The sequence below is a fragment of the Hyaena hyaena genome, unplaced genomic scaffold (genome assembly GCF_003009895.1).
Source record: "Hyaena hyaena isolate Hyena2069 unplaced genomic scaffold, ASM300989v1 scaffold_101, whole genome shotgun sequence".
Lineage (NCBI taxonomy): Eukaryota > Metazoa > Chordata > Mammalia > Carnivora > Hyaenidae > Hyaena > Hyaena hyaena.
In genome coordinates this window covers 3,773,215-3,793,975 of record NW_024080733.1, presented here as the reverse complement: position 1 = coordinate 3,793,975, position 20,761 = coordinate 3,773,215, and the positions used below count along the sequence as shown (strand labels likewise).

The window sequence follows — 20,761 nt, the reverse complement described above, 5'->3', positions numbered from 1 at the left end:
GACATATGAAAATGGAAATACAGCATACCAAAACCTACAAGGCGCTGCAAAAGCAGTTTTAAGAGGGAATTTTATAGTGATAAATGCCTACATTAGGTAAAAAGAAAGGGGCACCTGGGTGGCTCAGTTGCTTAAATGTCTGACTCTTGGTTTTGACTCAGGTCGTGATCTCACGAAGTGAATTCAAGCCCCGCATCGGGCTCCATGCTGAGAGTGGAGCCTGCTTAAGATTCCCTTTCCCTCTCTCCCTCTAACCATCTCCTACTTGCTCACTCTGTCTCTCAAAAAAAATTTTTTTTAGGAAAAATGAAAGATCTCAAATAAACAACCTAAACTTATACTGTAAAGGCTCTAGAAAAAAAAGAACTAAGCCTAAAGTTAGCAGAAAGAAAGAATAACAAAACTCCAAGCAGAAGTAAATGAAATAAAGGCCAGAGAAATCATAGAAAAGACTAACAAAACTAAGCTAATTTTTTAAAAAGATGAAAATTGAAAGAACTTAGACTAAGAAAAAAAAGAAAGAAGATTGAAATAAGTCAAAAATGAAAGAGGACACCTTCTGATACCACAGAAATATAAAGGATAATAGTGATTACTGTGAATATTTATACACCAACAAAATTGGTAACCTAGAAGAAATGGATAAATTCCTAAAAACATACAACCTATCAAAACTGAATCATGAAGAAGTAGAAATCTAAACAGATTAATAACAAGATTGAATCAGTAATCAAAAACCTCCTCCAAAAAAGCAGGGTTTCATTGATTTTTCCAATCAAACATTTAACACCAGTACTTTTCAAACTTAAAAAAATGAAGGGGGGGGGGGCACCTAGGTGGCTCAGGTCAACAATTAAATACTTAGAAATACATTGAACCAAAGAAGTGAAAGTTCTGTACACTGAAAACTATGAAATGTTGATGAAAGGAATTAAAGAAGACACACCAAAAAAATAGATATTCCATGTTCACGGAGGAGAAGAATTAGTACTGTTAAATGTCCATGCTACCCAAAGCAATCTACAGATTCAGTGAAATCATTATCAAAATTTCAATGCCGCTCTTCACAGAAGTAGAAGAACACAATCCTAAAAGTTATGTGGAGCCACAAAAGACCCTAAATAATCAAAGAAATCCTGAGAGAAAACAAAGCGTGAGATATCACACTCCCTGATTTTAAACTTATACTACAAAGCTATAGTAATCAAAACAGTATGGTACAGACATACATGTAGAAACATAGACCAAATAAAAAGAAACAAGAACCCAGATATAAACCCTTGTATATATAGTCAACTGATATTTGACAAGGAAGTCCAGAATACTCAATGTGGAAATGGTATTATTTTCAATAAATGGTACTGGGGAAACTGGATAACACATGCGGAAAAATGAATTAGACCTTTATCTCATACCACTCACAAAAATTAACTCAAATGGATTACAGACTTAAGTGAAAGATCTGAAACAATACAACTAGTCAAAGAAAACAGAGAAAAAGCTCCTTGACATTGGTCTTGGCAATGATGTGTCACCAAAACCACAACAAACAAAGCAAAATAAGTGGGACTACATTGAACTAAAAAATCTTGTGCCCAGCAAAAGAAACAATCAACAAGATGAAAAGGCAACCTACAGAGTGGTGGAAAGTGTTTGAAAATCATATATCTGATAAGGTATCAGTATCCAAAATATATAAAGAAGTAATGGAACTCAATAGACCAGATGCAAACAATCCAATTTAAAAATGGGCAGAGGACCTGAAAAAACATTTTTCTCAAAGAAGACAGGCAAATAGCAAACAAGGGCATGAAAAGTTACTTGACATCACTAATCATAAGATAAATGCAAATCAAAACCACAGTGAACTATCATCTCACACCTATTAAAATGGCCATTGCCAAAAAGAGAAAACATAAATGCGGGTGAGGACGTGGAGAAACAGAAACCCCCGTGCACTGTTGGGGGGAATGTAAATTGGTGCAGCCACTATGGAAAACGGTATGTAGGTGCCTCAAAAACTTAAAACTAAAATTTCCATATAATCCACTTACGGTATTATCCAAAACTGAAAGCAGGATCTTGAAGAGATATCTGCACTGCCATGTTCATTGCAGCAATATTTACAGAAGCCAAGCTCTGGAAACAACCTAAGTTGTCCATCAATGCATGAATAGATAAAGCAAACGTGATATATGTATAAACACTCACACACTATGGGATATTATTCAGCCACGAGAAGGAAGGAAGTCCTGCTATTTGCAATTACATGTAAGGATCTTGAGAACATTGTGCTACGTGAGATAAGTCAGAGAAAGACAGACGCTGTATGGTGTCACCTATATGTGGAATCTGAAAGAGCCGAATTCAAGGAAACAGAAAGTAGTAGAGTGGTGGTTCCCACGGGTAGGAAGTGGGGGATGATGGGGAGATTTTTGCTCAAAGGGGAAAAACTTTTAATTATAAGATGAGTAAGTTCTGGGGGTCTAATGTACAGCATGGTGATTATAGTTAATAATTCTGTATTATGAACTTGAACATTGACAAGAGAGTAGATCATAAATGTTCTCACCACAAAAATGAAATGGTAGTTGTATGACATGGTGGAGGTGTGACCTAACACTATGGCGGTAATCATTTTGCAGTATATAAACATATCAAATTAACACATTGTACACCTTAAACTTAAAACAATGTTATATGTCAATTATATATATAATTGACATATATCAATATAATATACATAGAGAAAAAAATAATTTGACAGGGTTTCAACAGCAAGAAGAACAAACTGTGGTATATACATAAAATGGATTATTCAGGGATGAAGAGGATTAATGTGCTGGTACATGCTACCTCATGGGGCAAACTTGTTGATGGTTAATTTTATGTGTCACTTTGACAGGGACACAGGGTGCACTGATATTTGGCCGAACAATATTCTGGGTTTTTCTGTGAAGGTACTTTTAGATAAGCTTAACATTTACATTGATAGGCTGAGTAAAGCAGATTGCCCTCCCTGATGTTGGTGGGCCTCATCCTATGAACTGAAGTCTGAATGGAACAATAATCCTAACCTTCTGTTGAATAAAAGGGAATTCCTCCTGCCTGACCCCCTTCTAGCTGGGACATCAGTTTTTCCCTGTCTATAGACTCAGACTGAAGCATCAGCCCTTCCTGGGTCTTCTGTCTTTCAGACTAGAACTCACACCCTCAGATCTCTTGAGTCCCAGCTTGCTGGCTGCAGATATTAGTTAGGACTTTCAAGCCTCCAGAAACGTGTGAACCAATTCCTTATTACATGTGCATACATACACACACATACCTTATTAGTTCTGCTTTTCTGGAGAACTGTGATTCATACAAACCTCATAAACATTACTAAGTGAAAGAATTCAGTCACAAAAGGCCATATATTGTATGATTCCACTTATATGAAATATCTAAAATGTAGAAATCCACAGAGACAGAAAGTAAATTGGAGGCTTCCTGGGGCTGGGGAGGAGAGGTTGTAGGAGCCCGACAGTGACCACGAGAAAGAATGGTTAAGGAAGCAGAGATGTGCCTGCAAACGGGACTCTCTGCATGGGCAGATCATGCTTGCAAACAAGATGTTCTGCCAAGAGGCCTGCACAACAATATCCAAGGTTAATGATCCGCTCGCATACGAGGGAACGTGCCCTCCTTAAAAATAAGGAAGAGGCTGGAGTTCTGGGCAGGCCTCTTAGTAAACATGCTGTGGTCACTTCCTCCCTTTGCTCCCCCCCGTCCTTGGAATGTGCTTGGCTTTTTGTCCTTATTTGGTAAAAGAATGCATTTCGTAGATTTCAGTATGTATCCAGCTACCGGGGTATAAAAATAAACCGCAAGGGGGCTTGCGGAGAGTTTTCTCCCTCCGGCCGGACTTGTGTCTTTGTCTGTCGTTTGTGTGTCTTGTCTTTGTGTCATTTTGCTCACAACAGAGGTGAAGGGGAAGAAACTGCTTACTGGGCAGAGGGTATAAGGTTTTAATTTAACTCATTAAAATGTTTAGGAACTAGATAGAAGGGATGGTCACACAACATTGTGAATGTGCTAAATGCCACTGAATTGTTCCACTTAAAACAGTCAATTTGATGTTATGTGAATTTCACCTCATGAATTATTTTAAATGAAACAGAAAATAGTAGAAAATGCATACATATTTATACACATATATACATACATACATACATGTGTACACACATGTACGCATGTTCATGTATATATACATACACATGTCCACACATACATACACACCAGAGGAAGGATCCAAAAGCTTCCAAGGAGCCAAGCTGGTATCACATTCATGGAATCTACAATGCCATGGATTAAAAAAATTTTTTTTAATGTTTTATTAATTTTTGAAAGATACAGCATGAGCAGGGGAGGGCCAGAGAGAGAGGGAGACAGAATCTGAAGACAAGGCTCTAGGCTCTGAGCTGTTAGCACAGAACCCGACGCAGGGCTCAAACCCACGAACTATGGAAGCTGGATGCTCAACTGACTGAGCCACCCAGATGCCCCTATAATGCCATGGATTTTAAGATCTATCATTGATTTTCATACCACCATGCTGGAAAAAGCTTTCCAATTACAGTTAAAAGGCACATTGATGATTAGTCACACCCTGATTTCACAGCATTAACATGGAAAGCAATGGGCATTTTTTTAATGTTTATTTATTTTTGAGAGAGAGAGAGAGCGAGCACCCACATGTATGTGTGCAGGAGGGCAGAGAGAGGGAGACAGAGGATCTGAAGTGGGCTCTGTGCTGGTAGCAGAAAGCCTAATGCAGGGCTCGAACCACAAACTGCAAGATCATGACCTGAGCCTAAGTCAGATGCTTAGGGGCCCCTGGAAATCGATGGGCATCTTAGGATTGATGAAAGTGGATCCTAAGAGGAGGCCTGGGAAGGTGCCTAGCTTCAGTTACTTACTGCCGAACATTCTGTAAGAGTCTGAAACCCACAATTTAAACAAATCACTTGATTTTTCAAAATATGTTGGAAACTAATTTTTTAAAACTCAATTACTGCATGGGCCAAAGAAACATTGGGCCATACAGCCTGCAGCATCATTTGTGCCCAGTGAGGGCAAAAGGCTGCCTTTTGCAGGTTTAAACCAGGCAACAATGATCAGCTCAGACTAAGGGAGTGAAGGATCCTTCACAGACTAAGGGAGCAGCTGGCTAGGTGACAGTCATCCAGACAAGGAAGTGGGATATGCAGAGAATTGGATTGTTTGTCCCTAATGGGTACAGGCTTGAACACCGGGCATGGGGCCTCCACGGGCCAAGGCATCACAGTACCTGCTTCTGGTGCTTGGAACTGGGTTCGAGACAGTTTGAGATAAGAGCTACAAAGCTAAAGCGTCTTTCTATCACCACTTGAAAGAAGTGGACACTTTACAATACCTCCCCAAGCATGGTCCCACTGGCCAGCAGCATCACCCTCGTCTGATGAAACTTGGTCAAAATGCAGGCTCTCGGGCCCTTCCCAAACCTACAAAATCAGACCTTCTGGGCTGGAGCCTGGCAATCTCTAGTTCATCAAGCCCTGCAGGTGACTCTAAAGTCAGAGAACCTCGGCCCTAGGGCCAACAGAATGGTTCAGCTATTTCTTAGAATTTGGTAGTTTGTCATAACCTTACTTTCAGAACAGTCTTCTCTGAAACTATGTTAAAAAGAATAGTTAGAAAAGCTAAAAATCATCACGGAACATCCCAGATTTGATCACTTCCAGCTAACATTGTCGTTGGCACAGCGCTTCTTACACAGTCTCCTCACTTTCTTCTTAGCCAAATGCTTAGCCTCTCACACACAGCAGCCCCTCCACCGCCCCCCACAGATTTGCCCCTGGTGCTAATATCTGCAATCCGGTGTTGCTGAAAGCCGTCAGAGCACCCCTACATAATAAACATGTTTTGTCCAATCCACACAATGAAAACTAAGAGGAATGCTTCATTTTTCCAGCCCTTCTCTTTTGCCCACAGTGATGAATGGAAGAGCCCTGCAATTGGGAAGCTCCTATCTTGCCATCAAGGCAAGAGTAGAAGCAGTGAGGACTCGAGGCTGGCTTGGTGACAGCAGCATCAGAAAGCAGAGAGAAGCAGGCAGAATCAGACTAACATATGAATAGACTATGAGCAAACAAGAGCTGAGCAGCCAGGCTGGGTCTGAAGAAACAGCCTCACAGGGTTGACAGACTCTATGGCAGGTTCTGTAATTCATTCTATTCAAGTCAGAGGGACCAGAGATAGATTCGTCCCAGGTGAATTTGGGAAAGTCAACAAATTGTTCTGAGCTCAGCTTTCACATTTGTGAGCTGGTGGGGAGTGAATGATGCTTAATTTGCAAACTTTTAAGAGTTTGTCTAGAAGAACTGGCTCTGTGCTTTGGCACATAATCGGGTTCCGTCCCTGTTTCTCTTCTCTTGCCCCTTCGATGGGCCTTGTGAATCTTCCATCACATGTGTCCCTGAGGTTGGGGAAATTGCCTGGGATGTGGTTGACTGTTAGTCTTATGTTTTATTCTCTTACGCCCCTAAAGATGACTTTGCACTTGAGGTGTGTAGGCCTTGCTGATGGAGAACTTGGAATGAGTTGCCTAACCACCTAATAATCATGAGGATTCAGTGAAGCAAATGTACCCAAAAGTGCTCTATAAACATTTGTAGTGTGTGTTTCGTTGTTTTCTCTTTGTGCGTCTGAACATTTCAGAGATCTAGAGGTAGAAATGGAACCTGGGACTTGGATTTGTTTGATACCTGTGTTTTTTTAAGGTGCCTTGGAGACATATTAGATTATTCACTAGACTTTCTCTTGGAGGCAAAAGATCTTGAACTGTGTGGGAACCACTGATCTCTGATCTAAAATGGAACCTGTAACTCCCTGATCTTGGGTGCTGATACGCCATGGCTTGGATATTTTATTACTTGTAATGCAGGGTTAGTTGGCACCTGATTTTTAGATTCACATTATCAGGCATGGAGCCCTGCACTTTTCATTTGTAGAAAAATCAGAGTTATCTGGGTCAGGTGAATGAATAAAGGTTCATTGAAGGCATGAAATTCAATTTCCGGCGTCATTGTCGATTTAATTGTTCTGAAACTAAACACAAACCTTGTCAGCATTTTTAGGGGGAAGAATCATTCTACAATTATTTAAGAATAATTGTGGGTATATAAGTGGAGTTAATGTGTCAGAATTGAGCATAACGTGGCCACACCCCTGTTGGGAGTGCCGGGGTGCTACATGGGGCTTTTCCAGCTCTTACCTGAGGAAGAAAAGCAAGGTCTGGCACCTTCAGAGAAGCAACTCGAAGTCGCCTTTCATGTGCAAGGAAGTTCTTTGAAAACTCCTGTTTTACCTCCAAAATGCACACATAATTTGCATTCAACCTTAAATCGCTTCGTGTTGGTTTCTAAATTAGTTTTACCCTAAATTTTGAATACAGTGGATGCTCCAAGACAGGCACACCTGCCCAGCTCTGGGAATGAGCACGCACCTGCCCGAGAAGCCACCGTGTCCTCGGAGACTGGGAGGTGGAGGATATGGGTCAGCATGCTTACATGATCAAACGTGTGAGACACTTGTGCATTTCCAGCAAACAGCCTCTTCTTCGTGAGGTGGTACCAGGAAAGGAAAAGGTAGAATTTGAAGAACATGTAGAGTTAAGACGGAGGGCGCCAAGTCGTCGGAGCTACACGTCTTCATACTGTTGAAGCAGCAGTTCCCTGGCCGGGGTAGAGAGGCCTGATCGTCACTCCATTTTTTGCTGAATTGCATTCTGGGAGTGTGCAACAGTGGTGTGGATTCATACGTAGAACCTTGCAAACAGCAGACCTGAAGAGAAAACAAGAATGGGAGTAGGAGAGGTATATCAGATTTAACCCCAGAGCCCTTCATTCAACTCGAAGGGCCTTCTCAGTACCTACGGAGTCTCCCGCACACCACCGGCAACGTGGCTTTGGATCTGTTAAACCATTTGCCAGAGAGGCTTTGCTGTGGAAACATTTGCATGCAAAACAAAGAGTGAAGCTGCCAAGGCTGCATCTGAGAGGGGGCGTCAGGACTCAGCAACCAGTGGTTAGAGTAACAGCGAGGAAGAGCAAAGGGGACTCGTGGAATGTGCAGATCTGAGAAGATGAGCAATTCCTTAATGCACCTCCATCACCTCAGGTTATTCCAGAGTGAGCTCTTTGGCTGAGTCTTCACACCATTTTCACAGTCAGTAAATGGTAGTCTGTAAGTGCAACAGACTTTTTAACCTCAAACATGCCCCTGAAACTCATCTCAAACAAGAAGTCAGGATGCAGAACCTTCCTGAGACAGGCAAACAGTTTTACTTCTGGAAAATGTTTCTCACGGCTACCTTGCCTCCAAGTTCAGATCATCCATCTGGTACCAAAATGCCTTTGTAAATAATGTTAGCAAAAGGCCATGAGTTAAGTAGACTTCTATGGAGTTTTAAATGTGTGTCTCCCCTTTGAGCTTAGTAGCTTCTGAAAAATGTATATTTCTTTTTGTCTACAGACCTGTTTTCTGATTACTTATAAATATCTTGAATAGCCAGCAGAGGAATATTTAAATATGAAGAACCAAAATGTGTATGCTTTAAACAGGAAGGAACAGGGGGCGCCTGGGTGGCTCAGTCAGTTAAGCGTTCGACTTCAGCTCAGGTCATGATCTCACAGTTCGTGGGTTCGAGCCCCGCGTCGGGCTCTGTGCTGACAGCTCAGAGCCTGGAGCCTGCTTTGGATTCTGTGTCTCTTTCTCTCTCTGACTCTCCCCTGCTCACACTGTCTCTCTCTCTCTCTCTCAGAAATAAATTCTTAAAAAACATTAAAAATTTTTTAAATAAATAAACAGGAAGGAACAAATACACTATCCTTTGCTATTATATTGCACGTTTAAGCTCGTGTTAGCCTCATATGTAACGTGTAGTTTTATCGTACACTTTTTAAAATTGGAATGCACATACTTTAGACTTATAATTCTACAAGGCTCTATCAAAAGTAGTTTTTGTTGTGTCTTCAAGGAACTTATATTCTGAGGAGACAAGCTAGATGTTGACATCTTTATTTTTTTTTTTTATTTTAACGCTTATTTTTGAGAGAGTGAGACAGAGAGACAGAGAGACAGAGTGTGAGTGGGGGAGGAGCAGAGAGACACAGAACCTGACGCAGGGCTCAGACTCACAAACTGTGAGATCATGATCTGAGCTGAACGACACTTAACCAAGTCACCCAGGCGCCCCAAATGTTGACATCTTTAAACTAGAATTAGGACATTGATTGTCATTGTCCTACTTAGGCAAGTGCAGCAGCATAAGGGCTGTGGCCAGCCAGCAGAGAGCTGCTGTGGCCTTCGTCCGGGCATAGGCTTGACAAAGAAGCAAAATTTACAACATTAAGGAATTTTGATTTATGCCTATGTATATTGGCCACTTCAAAAGTTAGGAGAGTGGTCCAGCTTGAGGATACAGTTTCTGAGCTGTTTTTTTGACCTCAATTGCTCTGTGTTAACCAGGTGAAGAGAAAAACAGATCCATCGTAGGAAGGATCACGCTCTCCAAATTGAAGGGAGATAATGCCTTGGGACCACCTCACATTCCCAACCCATGAATCCCTGCCATGCCTGACTCTGATTCTTTATTGTCAAATGAAACTCTTAGAGGCATAGACCTGTCTCATCTCACTTGATGCCAAGATTCATTCCATATGCCACTGACATTGGTTCTCTCTGCTGAGCAGCCCAGCATCCCTGACATGCACCTTGCACTTAGCTCTGAAAGCAGGCATACTGAGGAGATTTGCACACAAGCTACAGCCAAGCACATAGGCACACCAGGGGCACCAGCTTCAAAGTGAGGAGGAATTTTAATAATTCCTTTGTACTCTCCTGGCCCAAAGCTGTGAGCCTAGAGATGCTCAATCATTACACTCAAGTCTCATAAAGGCAGGTTGATGGTGACATCCAAACACACTCTTACATCATCAGGAATACTGAGAGGTAGTAGAAATAAGAGAGAGAAGAGCTCACACAACCTACAACAAAGAGACTTTGAGCTAGAGGTTATCGAGTTTTCCATTTTTTCCTTCATCAGTACAGATTATCTTCTAAAAAGTGGATACTCTATGGATTTGCTTGAAACTCAGATTTTAAAAATTATTTCCTGCAAGTGCAATGTATTAAGCAGTAACTCTGCCTTTGAATAAATATTCAGAATCATTTCTGAGTAAAACATTCCTAGGAGAAAAGGGAATCAAGGTCTCTAGTTTCTCTGATTAATAAGTTAGCAGATATATACTCAGCAATGATGGAAAAGAAAACATTTTAACAACCTGGTTTGCAAATACCTACTAGACTACAGATAAGCCATGTAACAGTTATGTTCGGAAATTTCCCAGGATGGCAATTAAATAGGAGAGATCTCAGAGTAGTTTCTTAATGCTATGCTCAGGCTCCTCCCTAATAAACAGAATTTCCTGGAAATCCCTAGATAATAATACAGATCAGAAGAAATGGAGATACAGCAGTTTAACACTATACTTTGCTAAGTGGAAACACATTGTAATTACAACAGTAAATATCTATTGACCTATCATTCTATTGCCTTAGGGTAGGCTTTAATAAATCCTTTTTGCAAATTTGAATGTGAAAAGATGTTGTTTACATAAGTAGTTACAAAGAGCCTCTAATATTACAGTAATTGTGTTTGTTGATTTCCATTACCCTGAAAAATACTCCTCATCCCCACTAGCAGATTCTCTATTACTGGGAAAGACATTAGATTGTGAGAAGCTTGTCTTAATCAATAGTAACCTAATAAAATCACAACGCTGCTGCCCTTGTAGACTGTAACTGGAGAAATACTGTGACTAAGTGTGTTTGTATTACAGTGTGAGTATCCATTTCAATGCTTGTTTTGCTTGTCTCCCATTTTCCTTCTTACAGATTTTTAAAAGCATTGGCTCTGATGAGACCGTCCAAGGGCAAGGAAGTCGGAGGCTGATCAGCTTTTCTCTCTCAGGTATGTTTTGCTCACCTGAAAGCCTTGTGGAGAAAATAAGAAGGTCAACCAGCAGTCAGCACACCTACTTCCATTTGACTGTTATCTACAATTTCTCTCCTCTGTGTGCCTCAGTTTTTCCGTCTATAAAACAAAAATTTAAAATATCTGTTCCATCTTCCTTGACCTCATGAGGATATTGAAGGAGTCAATAAGTAATAGATGCTACAGCACTTTGAGATGATGAGAAGAGAAGGTGCAATTCCACTTTGCCTCCATCATCAATAGAATTAATTGAGAGTTTATAAAGTGGAGGTAGGGGAAGGCCTGGGGGAAAATGCAGCCCCTTTGTCTAAATAAAATCTCACATGAAGTTCAGTTGATAAAACAGATAAAAAACCAAACTGCTCAAAAAAGTATGTTTGTGGAAAAGCCAGTGAAATCCAAATAAAGTATGTAACTCAATTAATAGTGTTCATTTGAGTAATCTAATTTATCAATTTTCATGACGTACCATAGTTCTATAGTATGTTAACAATGGGACAAACTGGGTAAAACGTATGTGGGAAATCTTCGTACTACCTCTGCAACTCTTCTGTAAATCTAGAATAATTTCAAAATTAAAAGCATAAAGAAAAACTGAGTTACTCTGCCTAAAATGATATACAAAGCTCAGAGCCCTACACACTGAGTTCCACCCTAAGGTGGAAGGGGTCTTTGAGGAGACACAATGGCATGAAGCTCTAGGACTCTATTGAACACAGTTTGGAAAGTACTCCTTAGCTTGTTGTCAAACCAAGAAGTGTTACAGACCATGAATGTCAGAGATCTAAGACCACAGAAATGATGACTGTTCTTGGGAGATAGACAGTCAACTGGCATTTTTATGTCTATGTGAACCCCGGTAAAGAAAATGCATTTCTAAAGATACATTGATAAACAATTATAGCAAGGTTGCGGGGTGCAAGGTTAATACAGAAAAGTCCGTTGCTTTCCTATATACCAGCAATAACAAGTGGAATTTAAAATGAAATACACAGTACCTTTTTATATGCGCACCTCCCCAAATGAAATACTTAGGTATAAACCTAATAAAATCTGTACAAGGTCTATATAAGGAAAACTACAAAACTCTGATGAATGAAATTAAAAAAGAACTAAATGAATGGAAGACACTCTGTGTTGATTACAAGACTCAGTGTTGTCAAAATTTCCATTTTTCTATAGAATCAATGCAATCCCAATTAAAACCCCAGCAAATCATTTTGTGGATATTGATAAAATGACTCTCAAACTTATAGAAAAAAGCAAAAGACCCAGAATAGCCAACACAATACTGAAGGAGCAGATAAAGCTGGAGAACTGACTTACTCAACTTCAAGACTTACCACAGCTATGGTATCCAACACAGCATGGTATTGGTGAAAGAACAACAACAACAAGCAAAAAGCAAACAAACAAACAAAAACAATAGATCAATGGAACAGAATAGAATACCCAGAAATAGATCCACGTAAATTTAGTCAACTGAACAGTGACAAAGGAGCAATAGTGATAAAATGGTGCAAAGACAGTCTTTTGAGCAAATGATGCTAAAACTACTGGGCATCCACATGAAAAAAAAAAACCCATCTATATCCAGAACTTACACCCTTCGCAAAAATTAACTCCCCCCACTAAAAAACTGTTAGAATTAACAAATTCAGTAAAGGTTGCAGGATACAAAATCAAAATACAAAAATTTGCTGTGTTTCTATACTAATAATGAACTGTCAGAAAAAGAAATTAAGAAAACAATCCTATTTACAATTGCATCAAAAAGACTGAAATACCCAGAAATAAATGTAACTGAGGAGGTGAAAGACCTGTCTGCTGAAAATAAGAAAACATTGATGAAAGAAACTGAAGAAGACACAAACAAATGGGAAGATAGCCCATGCTCATAGATGAGAAGAATAATATAGTTAAAGTGCCCATACTATCTAAAGCAATCTACACATTCAATGCAATCTCTATCAATATTCCAATGGCATTTTTCACAGAAATAAAATAAAGAATTCTAAAATTTGTATGGGACCACAAAAGACCCCAAATAACCAAAGCAGTCTTAAGAAAGAAGAACAAAGTTGGAGGAATCATGATTCCTGATTTCAAACTATATTACAAAACTAGAGCAGTCCAAACAGTATGGTATTCACATAAAAACAAGACACATAGATCAAAGGAACAGAATAGAGAGTCCAGAAATAAACATGCATTTTTATGGTCAATTAATTTACAGCAAAGGAACCAAGAATATACAATGGGGAAAGGACAATCTGTTCAATAAATAGTGCTGAGAAAACTGGACAGCCACATGCAAAAGAATGAAAGTAGGCCACTATCTTACACCATACACAAAAATAACTCAAAATGCATTAAGGATTTGAACATAAAACCTGAAATCATTACACTCCTAGAAGAAAACATAGGCAGTAAACTCCTTGACATCAATCTTGGTGATGATATTTTTTGGATTTAACATCAAAAGCAAAGGTAGCAAACACAAAAATAAATGGGACCATATCGAACTAAAAAGCTGCTGCACAGCAAAGAAAACTGTCAACAAAATTAAAAGAAGTGAGAGAAAATAATTGCAAATTTTATCTCTGAAGAAGGTCTAATGTCCTAAATGTATAAAGAACTCATGCAATTCAGCAAAAAAAAAAAAAATCTGACTAAAGAATGTGCAGAAGATCCGAATAGACATTTCCCCGAAGAAGACATACAGATGACCAACAAGTACATAAAAAGATGTTCAACATCATTCATCAGTAGTGAAATGCAAAAAATCAAAACTACAATGGGATATCACTTCACACCTGTTAGAATGCCTAGTATCAAACATACAAGAGGGAATAAGTATTAGCAAGGATGTAGAGAAAAGGGAAACCCTCATGCACTGTTGGGGGAGATGTAAATTCATACAGCCATTATGGAAAACACTATGGAGTTTCCTCAAAAAATTAAAAGTAAAACTATCAAAGAACTATCGCAGGATCTAGGATTCCACTTCTGGGTGTTTAGCCAAAGAAAATGAAAAGATGAACTCAGAAAGATATATACACCCCCATAAATAAATATGTATATATATGTCTTGGCTATTATAAATAATGCTTCAATATATATGCAATACAATGATATTCAGTCATAAAAAAGAATGAAATCTTGCTATTTGTGACAACATTGATGGAGCTAGAGCATATTATGCTAAGTGAAAGAAGTCAGATAGAGGAAGACAAATACCATATGATCTCACTTATATGTGGAATCTGGAAAAAATAAACAAACAAAAAAAACCCCCACCAAGCTCATAGATAGAACAGATGGGGGGTTGCCAGAGGTGAGGTGAGAACCGGGAAAAATGGGTGAAGGTGGTTGAAAGATAGGAGCTTCCAATATAAAACAAATAAGTAATGTGGATGTAATGTACAGCATGCTAACTATAGTTAATAATACTGTATTATATACCTGAAAATTGCTGAGAGTAGTTATCAAAGTTTTCATTGGAAGTTATAACAATGTGTGGTGATAGCTATTAACTAGACTTATTTGTCATTTTGCATTATATCCAAATACAATACAAATATATGAATCATTATGTTGTATACCTGAAACTAAATATAATGTTATATGTCAATTATATCTCAATTTTAAAGAATCACTCAAAAATGGATCAGACCTATGTGTAAAATGCAGAGCTATAAAACTCCTAGAAGGTAACAGGAGAAAACCTAGATGACTTTGGGTATGGCAATGACTTTTTAGATACAATATCGAAGATGTGGTGCCTGAAAGAAATGATTGATAAAAGGATGGACCTGATTAGAATTAAAAACTTTTGTACTGTGAAAGACAATGTCAAGAGACTGAGAAAAACTACACTACGCTGGGAAAAATTATTTGCAAAATACATTTGTTAAAGGAACGCTATTATAAATATACAAAGAACTCTTGGGGGGAGGGGGATGGGGGTGATGGGCATGCAGGAGGGCATTTGTGGGGATGAGCACTGGGTGTTATATGGAAACCAACTTGACAGTAAACTATTAAATAAATAAATAAATGTTAAAAAATTTCAATATGAAAACATACAACCCAATTAAAAAGAATGGGCCAAAGATCTTAGCAGACATCTCACCAAAGAAGATATAAGATGACAAATAATCATATGAGAAGATGCTTCACATCATATATCATCAGGGAAATGAAAATGAAAACAGTAAGACACCACTACACACCGATTAGAATGGCCAAAATCCAGAACACCGACAACACCAACTGTTGACAAGGATGTAGAACAATGAGAGCACTGATTGCTGGTGGGAATGCAAAATGGCACAGCCACTTTGAAAGACAGTTTGGTGATCTGTTACAAAGCTAAACACACTCTTACCATACGATCCAGTGATTGCACTCCTTGGTATTTACCCAAATAAATTAAAAACTTAAATCTGTACAAAACTTATATGCATATGTTTATAGCAGCTTTATTCCTAATTGCCAAAACTTAGAAATAACCAAGATGCCCTTCAGTTGAAGAAAGGATAAATAAACTGTAGCACATGAAGATAATGGATAGGTGTCCATTGCTAAAAGGAAATGAGCTGTCAAATGAGACAAAGAGAAGAATCTTTTTTTTAAAATATTTTTTATTTCTTTTTTTTTTAATGTTTTATTTATTTTTAGGAGAGAGAGAGAGACAGCGTGAGCAGAGGAGGGTCAGAGAGAGAGGGAGTCACAGACTGAAACAGGCTCCAGGCTCTGAGCTGGCAGTCAGCACAGAGCCTGACGCGGGGCTCGAACCCACGAACCGCAAGATCATGACCCAAGCGAAAGTCGGACGCTTAACCGACTAAGCCACCCAGGCGCCCCAAATATTTTTCATTTCTGAGAGAGAGAGAGAGACAGCATGAGTAGGGGAGGGTCAGAGAGAGAGGGAGATACAGAATCTGAAACAAGCTCCAGGCTCTGAGCTGGCAGTCAGCACAGAGCCTGACGCAGGCTTGAACCCACCAACCGTGAGATCATGGTGTTAGCCGAAGTCGGACGCTTAACCAACTGAGCCACCCAGGTGCCCCAGAAGAATCTTAAATGCATATTACTAAGTTTAAAAAAGCCAGTCTGAAAAGGCTACATACTGTATGATTCCAACTATATTATGGAAAGGGCAAACAGAACTGTGCAGTCGGTAAGGAGATCAGTGGTTGCCAGCGTCTGGGAGAAGATAGAGGAGATGAAGTAGAGAGGATTTTTAGGACAGTGGAAATATTCTCTACGATACTCTAATAATGAATACATTTGTCAAAACCCATAGAATGCACACCATCAATAGTGAATGCTGATGTAAACTACGAACTTTGGGTGATAATGATGTGCCAGTGTAGATTAGCCAGCTGTAACAAATGCTCCCCTCTGCTAGAAGATGTTGATAACGGAGAGGCTCTGCATGTGTGATGCAAGGGGCATGTGGAAAAATCTGTTCTTCTGCTTATTTTGCTGTGAACCTATAACTCCCCCCTCAAGATAAAGTCATCTTTTTCATTAAAAAATATATATATATATATATCAGTTGACCTTAGCATGTGTCTGTCAAAGTTAAAAGAAAAAGGAAGAAGAAACGCAATACTTTTGTGTTACTAGGGCGGAAAGCCAACAGCTTCTGATTTGCCATTCTTATGTTCCTGTTGAAATGCTTGAGAAATAACAATTATTTGTGCAAACCTGTAGAAACAGCGGGGGCATAGAAAGCTATTTGACTGCCTTGCAGAAACCAAGAGGAGATTTCACTAACCAAAGTTCCGTGAAATCCTGAAGCCCAAGAGGGATGCCATGCAGGATGGGCAGCGCGGAGCTGGGGACGGAGAGAAATTCTCTGTTAATCCGTTCCCATTTTGGTTCTACCATGCAGACAAAGGCTGGTAGAAATACTGTATTCATTGTGAAACTACAGCCCTTGCTTTTCTTCTAACTCCACTTTGCACAGGAATTTTCACCTAGGCCCATAGAGTTTTCAAAGTTGGATTTCCTCCCTCAGTACCCAGACCAAGTTTCCTGAGGTGACCTCAGGCCCTCACCCCAGCTTGCCTGAGGAATGCCAGCAATCCAGTCCATTAAAAGCTAACGGTCCTCGGGGCGCCTGGGTGGCTTAGTCAGTTGAGCATCCGACTTTCGCTTAGGTCATGATCTCGCGGTTCGTGGGTTCGAGCCCCGCGTCGGGCTCTGTGCTGACTGCCAGCTCAGAGCCTGGAGCCTGTTTCAGTCTGTGACTCCCTCTCTCTCTGACCCTCCCCTGCTCACGCTGTCTCTCTCTCTCTCCTAGAAATGAATAAAACGTTAAAAAAAAAAAAAAAGCTAACGGTCCTCTCTCAAAACGCATTGTGACCACAATGCCAGTTGAGTTGATTTATTTTAAGGAACGGTTTTATACATGCCAGTAAATATTCCATATAATGGGTTCTGTAGACATACCAGTCCATATGCATAATGAGGTGGAAAATAGTCTAAAGACTGAAAAGATTTTTCTATGTTTTGACTGAGCTTCACTCCTTGTGTAAGCCCTGATAGGATCTTTCAACTCACTGAAGCATATTTAACTTAAAATATTCCTTACTTTATAGATTTCCAGGCCATGGGGTTGAAGAAAGGGATGTTTTTTAACCCAGACCCTTACCTGAAGATTTCCATTCAGCCTGGAAAGCACAGCATCTTCCCTGCCCTCCCACACCATGGACAGGAGAGGAGATCCAAGATCATAGGCAACACCGTGAACCCCATCTGGCAGGCTGAGGTGAGTGTTGTGGGCCCCAAGAAGAAGCCTCAGTGACCAACTGACCAGAAAGCAGCCTACATGTGATCCCCTCCTTCCTTGGAGCCCCAAACTGCTGCTCTGTTTCACGGCTCTCTGGTCTGGGAAGGAAGCTGTGCTCTCTGTGGGTTGTAACTCTGGGATCTTGACAGAGGCCCTCAAGGCAGTACCAGGAAACTGTTTGTTGCACCTACACTCAGTAGCCCTGTAATAGCTTCTTCTTCTGACTCAGGACCTGCATCTGAAAGCAAGACAGCCTCTATCCGCCTCTGTGTGGGGAGAAAGAAGAGAAGAATTTTGATTTGAGCACTCTCACACCCCGCCAACGCGTGCGGTCCTTAGGCAAGCGTGCCAAATTTTAAATGAGTCCCTCTAGACCAGTTCCAGAGATTCTAAAAGTGTCAGGTTCCTGGGACAGGTAAACAGATAAGCCCTAAAATATCCTTGGGATTTACCTATTGTTTGATTTAAATAGACATGAAACCTAATTATGCAACCCATCGTCCCGGTCTGCATGGTACTAGGCAACTTGCTGGAGGGTTGACAGTTGGTTTGGTCTCATGAAGGCCCGTCTCCACTCCCAAATGTGTCCTCTGCTAGCCAGGAGTGTGGAGGTTCCTCAGCAAAGCCACATGTATGTCAGGCTCGGTTTCCCAGTGACTAAGTCCCCTCCTAGAGAACTAGCGGAAAGTTGTCACAACCCATCTGGCAGCCTAGCTCACATGCTTTAGCTTGAGGGTATGACTGCTACCGTATAACGTAGGGGTTAAAAGCACAACTTTGCAGCCACCCAAACCGTGGTTCAAATCGCAGCGTGACCACTTGCTAGGTGTGTAGATTTAAGAAATCTGTCATCCTCATTCTGAGCCTCAGATTACTTTCATCAGTTTGTTACTGATGGAAATTTGCCACTCCCTCCCAAGCCACTTGCTTCGGACAGGATTCCTTCGTTTATTCTTCTGAGCAGATCATCTCTGATGTAGACCGTTCAAGCATCCTTGAGCAAAAAAGTGTTTTAGATATTTGGAGGCGACGCTTTTTCATTCTCTTCAATTATACCACCTACTTCCTAGGCTTCATTAATCCTGACCCAGTCCTTACAGAAGAGCAACATTACAGCTTTGAAGTTAGAGCAACGTAAAGGAAATGGAATTATATTTAAACTTCCTGTGACTTTGGTTATCAACAGGTCCTAAAGCACTGAGAGAACCGGTAGCATGGAATAATGAATCTTAAATTATTTGTTCCTTTAGTCCAGGCTATTCTCACCAATTATTTCTGGTCTCTTCGCTGCATTCCTGGGGATAATGCAAGATGCCATAGGAATTTATAGTACATGAAAAAAAAAAAAAGCATTCTCTCTTCTGAAGAACTTCAGAGCAACTTGTTCTAAAACATTTAGTCATAAAGGTATTATAAGTCTCAAAGAACATTTCAAAACTCCAGCACCATCAGAATGTTTTCTTATTTTAAAATGTCAACTAGAATCTACTTTAAGTTCTGCAATTATTTTTGGGTCTTTAGTTAAGATTTACTTCTCTCTGGAAGGATCCTGGCAAACTCTTGCAAGTCCCCTGCTCTTGACCTCCTGTCCTCTATCCAGTGTGCTGTGGTTAAAGTTGGTGTTCTAAAATTGGTCTAAAACATGTCTCCCTGATGAGGCTCAGATTGAGGATAACTGATTTTTCAAGTTAAACATCAGGTAACTTGATTGCAAATCTGTACTTTCTTTTTTTAATATAATTTTATTTATTTATTTTTAAATTTACATCCAAGTTAGTTAGCATATAGTGCAACAATGATTTCAGGAGTAGATTCCAGTGATTCATCCTCTAACACCCGGTGCTTATCCCAGCAAGTGCCCTCCTTAATGCCCCTCCCCCACATAGCCCATCCCCCTTCCCACGACCCCTCCAGCAGCCCTCTGTTTGTTCTCAATATTTTTTTTTCTTAATGTTTATTTTTTGAGAGAGAGAGAGACGCACAGAGTACGAGCAGAGGAGGGACAGAGGGAGAGGGAGACACCGAATCTGAAACAGGCTCCAGGCTCTGAGCTGTCAGCACAGAGCCTGACGTGGGGCTCGAACCCATGAACCATGAGATCATGACCTGAGCTGAAGTCGGATGCTTAACCGACTGAGCCACCCAGGCGCCCCTGTTTGTTCTCAATATTTAAGAGTCTCTTTTGTTTTGTCCCCCTCCCTGTTTGTATATTATTTTGCTTCCTTTCCCTTATGTTCATCAGTTTTGTATCTTAAATCCCTCATATGAATGAACTCATATAATATTTGTCTTTCTCTGACTAATTTCACTTAGCATAGTACCATCCAGTTCCATCCATGTAGTTGCAAATGGCAAGATTTCATTCTTTTGGATTGCTGAATAATACTCCATTTATATATATATATATATATATATATATATATATACCAAATCTTCTTTATTCATTCATCCATCAATGGACATTCAGGCTCTTTCCATACTTTGGCTATTGTCGATAGCGCTGCTATAAACATTGGGGTGCATGTGCCCCTTCAAAACAGCACACCTGTATCCTTTGGATAAATACCGAGTAGTGCAGTTGCTGGGTTGTTAGGGTAGTTCTATTTTTAATTTTTTGACAAACCTCCATACTGTTTTCCAGGGTGGCTGCACCAGCCTGCATTCCCACCAGTAGTGCAAAAAATGCAAATCTGTACGTTCAACCCCTAAAGTACACTATAGGGCCTAGTTTCCATGGGGAAACCATGCCCCCAATGTAAAGCATTCCAGAACTTTGGTGAAGCAGCATCACTTACCACTTGTGTCAGGTATGGACGCATTTGGCTCTAAACTAGAGGAAGCGGGGCCAGCTGTGACATTTCTCACAAACAAGAAGTCCA

At 40.1% G+C, this 20,761-nt stretch overlaps 1 protein-coding gene across 1 annotated transcript in view; it reads left to right on the top strand.

The window, feature by feature from the left end:
- Positions 1–2,624: 2,624 nt before the first annotated feature.
- Positions 2,625–20,761, top strand: part of HECW1 (HECT, C2 and WW domain containing E3 ubiquitin protein ligase 1) — a 166,664-nt gene continuing 148,527 nt past the window's right edge. Inside the window, exons 1-3 of the mRNA XM_039235666.1 lie at positions 2,625–2,630; positions 10,978–11,053; positions 17,692–17,861. Of these exons, the coding sequence (XP_039091597.1) occupies positions 2,625–2,630; positions 10,978–11,053; positions 17,692–17,861 (252 nt within the window). The remainder of the gene's footprint in view (positions 2,631–10,977; positions 11,054–17,691; positions 17,862–20,761) is intronic.